This window comes from Chlamydotis macqueenii, chromosome 18 (assembly GCF_036417535.1).
Source record: "Chlamydotis macqueenii isolate bChlMac1 chromosome 18, bChlMac1.mat, whole genome shotgun sequence".
NCBI classification, from domain to species: domain Eukaryota; kingdom Metazoa; phylum Chordata; class Aves; order Otidiformes; family Otididae; genus Chlamydotis; species Chlamydotis macqueenii.
In genome coordinates, this window is record NC_141573.1 from 12429195 (window position 1) to 12440012 (window position 10818).

General features: G+C 52.6%; 1 protein-coding gene across 1 annotated transcript in view; it reads right to left on the reverse strand.

Moving 5' to 3' along the window:
• The window catches only part of SEPTIN9 (septin 9), a 137498-nt gene extending 127365 nt beyond the window's left edge, over positions 1-10133 (reverse strand). Inside the window, exon 1 of the mRNA XM_086762155.1 lies at positions 10067-10133. Within this exon, the coding sequence (XP_086618281.1) occupies positions 10067-10088 (22 nt within the window). The 5' untranslated portion in view covers positions 10089-10133. The remainder of the gene's footprint in view (positions 1-10066) is intronic.
• Between the last annotated feature and the right edge of the window lie 685 nt (positions 10134-10818).

Consider the following 10818-nt stretch of genomic DNA (forward strand, 5'->3'; position numbering starts at 1 on the left):
TCATCTTCTGTGCGTGTTGGGAGAGCACTGCAGAAATGCTCAAAATATCTTCTGGGGTGTCTGAGGAGGAAACATGCTCAGTTTATCAGCCCTTGCTCTTGCTTTTCCATGTTCCTGTACTGGTCTCTTCCCACCAGTCTCCACCCGTGCACGTGCTCTGCCAGCACAGCTTCTGTTTTCCCACCCGCTGACCCACGCTCCCGTGTACCCCTGACCTGCAGGAAACACTTCTCACCCCTCTATGCCTCCCAGTAGCAGTCTATCCATCAGAGGGAGGGGCGCTGGACACAGAAACGACTCCCCAGGGTCAGGAACGAGGACATGCTTTACTTTTACCCAGGCCCAAGGTCCCACCTTGCCAGGGCTGCGTGACTCTGCCCTGCTCCAGCCATACAGCTCCTTGCTTCCCGGTGTCCGGAGCCGCTAACACTTCTCCCGTGTTACAAACTCACTCTGCCAACAGCAGCCGAGCTGTCCACCAAGGAACAGGAGCAGCCTGTAAAAGGGTCTAACACGGATCCTGCAATAATAAGTACCCAGCACATTGACACAGGAGGCTTTTCTGGCCTCTATGCATTCCCAGGGGCTCCCATACTCATATATTCACAGCCCAAAGGACATAAAAGGCGCAGTAAGATCTGAACGTTAATCCAGACACATATTATGAAACAACTTTTTACTATTCCCCCTCCACTACGGCTCAACCGCAAGGCTCTGACTTTTCCCACAATGCTTAAAAACTTATCAAAGTCAAACAAAACCAAACCAAAACAAAAACCTTCGGTCACAGACATCCTCCTCCCCTCTCCCCACTGCATACACACTATCCGAAAAGCCTGACATGTATTTTAGAACATTGATGCTCGATGCCGATTTCCTAGAGAGCAACTGGTAGGCGAAGGAGCATGGGGAGCAGAGCAGCGGAGTCAGGTCTGCAACCTCCGCAGATGGATCAGCCTCACAAGGGCTGAGCTCATCTTCCCCGAGATTAAATCATCACTCCCAACATCAACTGCAGGAATCAGCTGTCAGATTATTTCACATCATTGTTGGGAGGTTTATCCGACAAAAAAACCACTCCGGAAAATAAATCACAGCCTCATGCCGCAGCTGGCGAGCAGGACGGGAGAGACCACCCAAGCCATGACAATCCCAACAACCCGCAGCACGAACCACCTCTCCAGCACCCAGATGTGGGACTTGCCAACTGCAGCATCTCACAGCAATTTGGAAAAGCGTTTACAGATGCAGATGTAGTTGAATGACAATTAACATCAAAGGGCAATTAGCTACAGCAACGTTAGTCCTTCAGGCTGCGTAAGTCTGAACTGTCCAGTAAATACTCCACAGCTCTGAGTCATCATCTATCTGCTAAAAAAAATATTTCAAAAGAGGCATTTGAAATCCAAGGGTAGGATGTGGTGGGTTTGATACAGTTTGGGCACAACTCAAACTCATGTTTCTCAGTATCATGCCCAATTCGATAAAACACGCTCTTAAACACAAAGGCAGGGCACCAAAGCGGAAAAGGCCCTTCACGTGGCAGGTAGGGCTGCAGGAGCACGGAATAAAGGTCTCATTTTCAGGATTTCCTGGTGCTTCTAGCAATTGACCTTAGATAAAAGCAACACAGCATACGTGACTTCTTTTATCACTAAGATATTGAAAACCAGCGAGGTTGGAGACATTCCCAGAAGCAAATCCTGGGGCGAGGAGGATTACAGGACTGGCAACAATCTCGATTTTCAGTGCTTCAACTTAAATTCTGTGCGGGCAATGAAACAGGTTTCATCCTCAGTTCTACTGATTTTAAAATACATATATTTTGCTTTTAAGTTTAAAAATTAAGTGAAAGTCCTCTTGGAAGGAGAACGGAAGCTGACTATTAGGAGAAGAAGGCAGCTGCAGAGTGCTGGTGGCTGGCAGCCCCCAGTCACAGAACTGGGCAGACTGGGAGCTCCCTGCCAGCCAGTGGGCAACACTTGGTCTTCTGCATCCCAGAGCTGAACAAACAAACCCTCCAGCCTCACTAACCCAGTTCTTCATCGACCTTAAACTCACTGGAACAAACCCCTGCCACCTCCCTGCTCCGTCATGCACACGGCCTTTGTCCTGACTTGTAACGCGCCCAGATCTGCTCTTTTTCTTGGTAGTTTTTCTTGGTGCGTGTCCAGGCACTTACAGCTCAGCCACTGAGTCATTTGGCTCGGTAGTAACTGCTGAGGGCACCTTGTCCTCGGTGCCTTTGTTCTGGCCGTTATGTAAAGCTGCAGGCAATCCCCATCTCCCTCGATAACACCAAAACGCAAGCAAACTCGCACCCAGGGGCTGCTCTTGAGGATCAGGACTAGGACGTGCTCCCCAGGTACACGCACTCAGAGTTTCCCTGCCACCACTGCCATAGCCTGCGGACTCCGGACGAGCTGAGGGAACGACCGAGTGTCAGGGACCCTCTGCGTCCCCAGCAGCTGCTTTGGGTTCAGCCCCACAAGTCCCTGGGTGCTGAGCTCTTCCAAAAAGGAGCGGGTTCCTCTGCAGAGCATCCCTTGGCAAGTGCTCTCTCCCTCTGGGAATCGGAGCCCAGGCTCCATCACTCCCTCGCTCCCTAGAATAGCAATACTCCCACACCAGGAAATCGTGGACTTTCTGGAGCATTACTGTGACCTTTTTGATTTCCATTATGCCTTTAGCTGTCTCCTCCCTCTACACTCCTTCTCTAAACAAATCTCAGAGTGTTTCCTGTAAATAATACTCATCTGGCATGGACAAAGGAAAAAAAAAAAATAGAAAAAAAAAAAACAACCCTTTTGCTACTAGTTCCAGCTTGCAGTCATCCCCCCAGTTCAACTCCCAACTGCTTGACCTGGGAGCCTCAAAAGCAGCAGACTTTTGTGTGTTTGAGGGAAATGAAGGGGACAGGTACTACATGCCCTGGGCACCAGATTCAAACCTGCCCTCACTGAAATAAAAAGTTGTGGAGGTAACTTATATCATGCCTCAGACCGCTGTAACGCGGTGATCAGGGTTAAAGCTTGGGCAAGAACTTCACCACGAGCCCCTTCCTGCCCAGCACCGCCAGCTATTTGCACAAACATCACCAGACGAAACTCGCCCATCCTCCTGGTGCTGTCCCACGCTGGTGCCAGCCTCTGCTCTAGAGACACCAGAATCCCACCAAGCTCTGCGAGAGGCCGTTTCACCTCTGACGGTGGAAGCGGCCTTACAAGCACAAAGCTGGGATTCCCTTTTGGGCTCTGACAGAGGGGGTGCCCCATCTCACCGCAGCTGCAAAGAAGGTCTGCAAGCTTGCGCTATTACCTGAATAACGAGTTACGCAGAAGGAAGCCGCTTCCCAAGCAGCAGGGGACCCTCCTCTTAAACATAACCCTTTAAAGGGTGCTTCGAACTGTCCTTGTCACTGGTAAGTCATCGCAGGCCAGTGTGGGAACAGGCTGACTCACCAGTGACTGTGCCGCCACTCTCCCACCGCTTGCAGCGTGCGATTTCCATGGGGAACGAGGGCTGCGCGAGCACAGCTGCTCTTCCTCAGGACACTGGGACCGGAGGGAGGGAAGCTCCCTGATGTGTTGTTAGAACACTGCCACGGCCAGTTAGCACCCCTCCTAGGAACAGGTGGGTCCCAGCCTCTCCCACATGCCAACGGGGACCGTACACAAAGCAAGCAAGGACTTCGCATGTCTCTCTGACAAGTTAAATCTTCACAAATGGCTGCAATACAAAGTCCCCTCCTCTTCTTTGTCCTGGATTTGGATCCCACCTTATGCTGAAAAACCCACAGCACCTCATGATTCTGAGCCCACAGCAGAAACCCACAGCAAAACCCACAGCATCGTGATTCTGGCCCCTCTGCTCCGCTCTGGTGAGACCCCCCCCTGCAACGCTGTGTCCAGCTCTGGAGCCCCCAACATCAGGAGGACGTGGAGCTGTTGGAGAGGGTCCAGAGGAGGCCACGCAGATGCTCAGAGGGCTGGAGCAGCTCTGCTGTGAGGCCAGGCTGAGAGAGCTGGGGCTGTTCAGCCTGGAGAAGAGGAGGCTCCGGGGAGACCTGAGAGCGGCTCCCAGTGCCCAAAGGGGGCTGCAGGGAAGGTGGGGAGAGACTCTTCAGCAGGGCCTGGTGTGACAGGACGAGGGACAATGGTTTTAAAATAGAGGGAGGGAGATTCAGACTGGACATAAGGAAGAAATTTTTTACCCTGAGGGTGGTGGAGCACTGTCCCAGGTTGCCCAGAGAGGCGGTGGATGCCCCATCCCTGGAAACATTCCAGGCCAGGCTGGCCGGGGCTGTGAGCAACCTGATCTGGTTGGAGATGTCCCTGCTCCTGGCAGGGGGGTTGGACTGGGTGGGCTTTAACAGTCCCTTCCCATCCAAACCCTTCTGTGACTCTATGACTCTTGTCTAGAAGGGGACAGGTTAGCCTCTCGCAAAAAAAACCCCACACCCGCTCTCTGGTAACCCGCAGCACCGCTTCCGGGAGGAATCTCCCCACCTCACAGCAAGCGGGCAGGCAGTTCTTCTCAGTGGCACGTGGCACCACTTCTCCTTGCTCACCCCAGGTTTTGGGGGAGTGGATAATCACCCTGCCGGGCCCCACATGGCTTTTGGTTATTTTCTGCATATGTCTGCATGTTGCGGTTTCTTATTTGGCTTTCTCCACAGGCTGGATTCCCTTGCTTCTCCAAACTATTTCCTAACACATGTTGGGATGTTTTGCTACCTGAAGCAAAGCTCTACCACTGCCCGCACACGCCAGCCAAACCTGGCAACGGCAGAGCACCCAACAAACTCATCACGCAGATCCTGCCACCCCAGCACACCGTGGCACTGCTACAGGAGAAATTTTCGTGTAACAAGATTCCATCAATCATCATGAGCCATCAGAAACATGTGACGGCAGCATGCGTTGACATCCATGGCAATATATTCTGTCAGCAGGCAAGTAAAATATAACAATTGTGCCTTTTGATTGGACATCCCACGGTCCCACCTCATTTTTTGCAGCAAGGAAGCACAGAGGTAAGCTTGCCAGGACTGATGCCAGCAGCCATCAACAACTCTTGAGATCTGCTAAGCCAGAGAAGCAGACTGTGAGGCTCTGAAGGCAGCTGGGAACGACTGGTCTAAGGAGCAGGGTGCTTTCATCCATCAAAAACTCCAACAATTTGTAGCACTCTAGGAAAATTACAGGCTTTGCTACTACAGGAGAGGTCAGGAATGTTAAATCTAATTCTCCAAAGCACACCTTTTTCATTTTAAAAGTAATGTACAGAATTTTGAAAGGTTTTCAGCTGTTAACCACACAGCACAAGCCTGGGCAATGCTGCCTCTCGGGCGCGGCATTGGCCTGGGAGCACGGTCTGCGACGCTGCCCAGAGGCCTTCTCCTCTGCCACCCATCATACACCAGGCATCAAGAAATTCAGAGACGTGGCAAGGGAAGGACGTGCATATTTTCACTCTGCATCCCTGCAGCACGCAGGGCAATGGTACCCAGTCCCTCTGGGAACAGCTCAAACAACAGATCCGGGGCAGCAGCCAGCTGGAATGTCGAAGGCCGCATCCAGTCGTGCATGCAGCGACGGGGAGGTGACTCGGACAGAGCAGGGAACAGCATGATGCGATAGACCTTGCCATGGACTTTTGCTATCAAGCAGCTTTCACGTGGATCCAAATGGTGCAGGTCATCCATGCAGCTGGCCAAGCCAACCTGCAGCCCTTTCCGCACGTTGAAAACAAGACGCAGAGCCCTTTGTCCGCACACCAGCCTCCTGCTATTCTTGGATCACCAAGAAACAAGTTCATTTTGCAGTCCTTGTTATTTTCCTTCCTGCTACTTCAATAACAGCAGGTAACACAATGCCAACACAAAACCACATCGTGCAAAACTCCCACAGCCTCGGGCAAGGTACTGGGGCAGTTCACCCCACAAGGGCACGGCCAGCACCGTCATTCCTCCTCTTCCCTCTACCCCGGGTTCCATCCCCGTGGCTCCGGTGACAGCTCCGTCCCACCAAACAGTGAGGGCACGGGGTGAAACAGAAACCTGCCACTTCTGGGTACAGTAGATTTTTCTATTTTTTTCTGCCCTGCTGTTTTGCAGAAGCCTTCCTGAAGGCTGATGCCTTTCCTTACTCCACCACCTCCTTGCACAAGCACTGCACGGCTGTGCCGGGACTGCTGCATCTCTTCATTGACCCGTTTGTTATGGCAAAACTGCCGAGCGCTTCGGTCTCAAGCCGCAGAGGCCAAAACTGACTTGCAGCAGAGACACCGTGGCCACGCGTTGGCACATCAGGCACAGGCAGGGCTGTTTCACATGGAGACAGCCAGCGGAGATGGGGCAGTGGGAGAGGTCACTGGTCTGAGCTGGCGGAGGCATTGCATGCACTGAATTCAGGTTTTGAGCAATGGGTTTGAACAGTCACAGGCTGAGGATCCAGCTTCTTGTGGTTGATTGCAAATCAGTACAATAATTTATTTTTTTTTTAATGACAGCTTGTTGGCCCAGCAATACAAGCTTTGGGGAATAAGAGCTAGCTGCGATTTTGAGCTGAAAAAAATTGACTTTTTTATTTCAAAACAAACTATTTTTAATTTCTGTTCAAAACTACAAGCTAAAATTAAATGAATATTTTTGTTGTATCTGAGTAATATTTTTTCCTTGATCCTGCCATTTGGCCAGTGAACTAAATACTAAAAATAAAATTTTAAAAGTCAACTCTGTTCATTTTTCCACAGCTTAGACCAACACAATGCCAGCTAACTGACAGGAGATAAGTCCGGTTCAGGAGAGGACAACGGGGCTCTGCAAACACCAGGTCATCTCCGCCTCACCCAGCCACGCTTACGACAGCGAGGTTAAAAGCCACGGAGGGAATCACCCTGGGCCTCTCTCGCGCAGCATCACCCTGAAAAAGATTGAGTCTCAGTTTTTTCAGGCCATCTCAGAAAATCAGGGATGTCCCGTAGCCCCCTCAACGGGCAGTGCCCATCCAGATGAGCCCTCGATCCTCATGTTGTTTCTCCCTACTTGCCTAAGCGATAAATTAGGAGTCCACGGTTTAGGTAAGGGTGGCTCACACACAACCACGGCGCAGGTACGGTAATTAGGGCAATCCTTACTTCAGGGCATGCCAACATCTTACCACCTAAACCTGAAACTGCAAATGGTCCCCCAGCCAGAACAATTTGCACCATCCTCTAAAATACCTATAAATCATCCTGTCATTTATCACAAATCCTGCCTATTGCTACTTTGGCCCTGCAATTGTGCTTGAGTAGTGGAAAACAAGAATTGAAAAATCCTTAAAAAAACAGTATTCCAGGAGAAGTAAAACATCTGAGAAAAAAGAAAAACAAAAAAAAACTTTCCTTGCCTTAAGCATCTGAAATAATAGACATCCCTAAAGCAAACACGTAAGAGCTGGCTCCAATAGCGGTTATTGCTCATGTTTAACTTGCTGTGTAAAATCCCCTTTTCACTCTCTCCCCTCCTCCTACCACACTGTGCCAGGAAGTTCCAGGAAAAAAAAAAATAAATAAAAAAAATTGGTACTGGGCTGAGCCACATGTGCCCATGGCTACGGCACAAAGGTCTGGGCCTCTGTGCTGGTAAGAGGTAAAGCATCCCATGGCAAACTCTTCATCCCCACCACACCTACTGGCACGCACTCAAAAGTCAGAGCAGATGGGTAATGATTTCCCTGAAGTGCTTTAAAAAAGGTAAATCCTGCCTGAGGTGGGGAGCAGCCTGGAACAGGAGAGCAATACGGCAGTGTCGCTGTGTTCACGGCGTGGGGAGCTGGAGCTTCAGCCCCCGGATGTCAAGCGGGACCCCCCAGCTGGGCTCAGCAGGACCCCAGCCCATAGGACAGATCCAGAACACACCAGGGAGGAGCAAACGAGGCCAGCAACAAGGGATGCTCCTTAACCTCAAAAAGGGCTCAGAAGATGCTTATTGTTTCCTTTTGTCATCATTTTTGGGAGATCCTCAGCCAAGCCCTGTGCTTCCAGGCCATCGGAGGCTGTCAGCAACGCACCTGGGAAGCGCCGTCTTTGCAAAGCCATTTTGTCACCCCACCAGTTTCTCGGGCAGCAGACAGCTCAGAGGCTCTGCAGCGCTCTGTACATCTTACTCATGCCTTGGAGAAGTGATTCGGATTCCCAGTAGAATTCCCCAGCACAAGTTACCATCGCTGTCCTCCAATCTGTAAACCCACCACGTTTGTGGGACAAGGAGGGCCGGCCCTGCCCCGTGCAGAGGCGGCAGCTCTCCGAAGGCAGTCTCCCCGGCGCGGGGGTGATTCATCCAGCGCCTTTCTGCCCGATGAATCAGCGAGAGGCCAGGCCAGGCGCAGCCCAGCCCGTCCGGGAGCTGCAACGCTGGCAGCCAAGCCTTTGCCAACGAGAGCTGCTCAGAAGGGCTGCCCGCACGTTCTGCGAGCTTAGGGGTGCTCACAGCACAATTATCCTGTTGCTTCAGTGTAGTGCATCCCAGCTAGTGTAATTCTGTTCATTTTCCTTAAATAACTGCCCCATCCCAAGGGAAATCTCAAGGCAAACCAAGTGTTTCCAAAATACAACTGCAGTTCATTTTGAACTAAAGGTACTGACCAGTACCGCAAAGGGAAGGCGGGTTTGGACGCTGACCAGACACATCCACCACGTCAGGCACTTCGCAGTGCCACAGCTTCGCTCCAGCGCAAGGAAGGCAATTAAGGACCACTCGGCCTCGTTGTCAAAAGTCATAATCGCAGGTCACGCAGAACTGCCAGCTCTGCCTGAGGACAGCCGGTTAGCTCCAGACCCGTTCTTGCACCGCTCCTGTCTGCTCCAGGGCTGTTTTAGCAACGGTCTGCAGCTCAGGAGGCCTGTACAAATAACAGGCTTCCCTACGCACAACATTAATGGCCACTTTAATCCATTACAACGTGCTAATAATCATGCTTAGGGCTTTCTCAGGTTCCCAACACATAAGCCCTAAATAAAACCTCCCTGGCAGTCCATTTAGCAACAGTAATGAGAGAAGAGAAATGGGCAAGAGAGAAATGTTCCTAATTAATTTTAACAATAAACAGACAGCAGCATCATGCGGGGAATTTTCCGAGGGAAGATCAGCCCTCAGCTCCTGTGGCTCATGAGCTCAGGCAGAGTCCAGTTGGCCATGACGTGGCTCGAGCGACTCGCGGCACGGCAACTGCCCTCACCACCCCGGCGGCGCAGCCAGACGCGTGACTCGGGACGCGAGGAGGGGGCCAGCAGGATGACACCACGTCCCTGGAGCTGCGAGGGTGAAGAGAGGGCAGAAACCAGGCTTACATGGGGTCAGGAGCTGGAGCTGAGCAGAAGTCAGCTGGGGAGCAAAGCCACACACCTGGAGCAGCTGCCAGAGGCACCAGGGCTTTACAGGGCGAGAAATGGACCTTTTGTGGGAGCCGTGTCTGTTCTATCATGCGCCAGGCACTTCTCGGGACCGCTGGCAGGATTTCACAGCTCGGAGGAATTACTTCAGTCACGGCTGCCTGCTCCCTCGTTAGCTGGGGAGGAAGGAGCCTGCGGGAGCCTGCGAGAACGGAGGGCACAGAGCCCTCGCCCCGAGATAGGACCAGGAAAGCCAGGGCAGGGAGCAGGGAGAGGGGAGCCCCGCAGCGTTAGAGGATCCCCTCTTCCAGCCCTGATTTGGAAGCCCCTCCACCCGACGGCAATCGGTGTCGCACACACCACTGTTTTGTTTTAATTTCAAGCTGCCGCTCAGCACTGCACTCACCCCGTGCCGGCACAGGTACCTTCTGAAAAACAAGCTCCGTGCCACCAGCACCAAGTTTCGCCTGGAACAAGCTGCCTTCCTGGATTTGTTTTGCTTTTCAGCCTTTTCCACTGATCATCAGGGTTTGTTTATGCGCAGGGAAACAGCCGCTCAGAGCCGCTTGGAGGGAGAAGTTGTGCAAGTTGTACTTTGGGGGTTTTATAACCTTTTTCTGTTCCCAGTACAGACACACAGGGAGAGAGCCAAGAGGAGAGAGAGGCAGCGGGGCAGCCGCTTGCTCACCTGAATACGAGGATTTCTTCATGCCGCCGCTTTGAGCCGGGACATGAGCGGGACCAGCTGGGCGAGGCGTCGGGGCAAGCTGTCCCTGGGGTGCCGTGCCGTGGGCGCGATCCTTTTGTTGGTGCGAGCACAGACGGGGAGGGGACGCACGCTCTCCACATCCACACGCGTGGCTCCGAGCGAGGGGCAGCCCAGCGCTCCCATTAATTAGCGCACACCTTTCCTCATCTCACACACGGTTATGGGCTGTTCCAACTCTCCGGGAGCTGGCAGGGGTTGAGCGAGGCTCAGCCTTCCCGCCGGCGGCACATTATCCCCTCGGAAAACAAACAGTCCCCGAGGATTACTGCTGCTAACTCCCAGCCCTGGAAATCCCAGTGTATCTAGCCAGAGAGGCAGAGGGAAGGGAAGGAATTTCTTCCCTCCATCCCAGCTCACCCCACAGCTTTGATACAGCCCTTCGCTGCCCAAGCGGCTCAGGTCAGGCAGTTTCCAGTTCAAAGTGCGTTACCGGCCCGCCAGCAGCCCGCAGTGCAAACACCCCTCTCCTCTTCAAACCCACACGTAAAGGGCTCTCTCAAGGCTGCAAGTTGAGCAAAATGCTTGTGCAGGCTCACAGCACCGGGAGAGCCACTTGAGAGCGGTTACGCGCTGCTCGGGGAGGATGTGGGGAGCCACGTCCCCCATAACCAGTGCCCCCAAAGCACCAGGATCGGGCATCTCCCCCAGGTTACTGGGAAGAGGATGCTCCA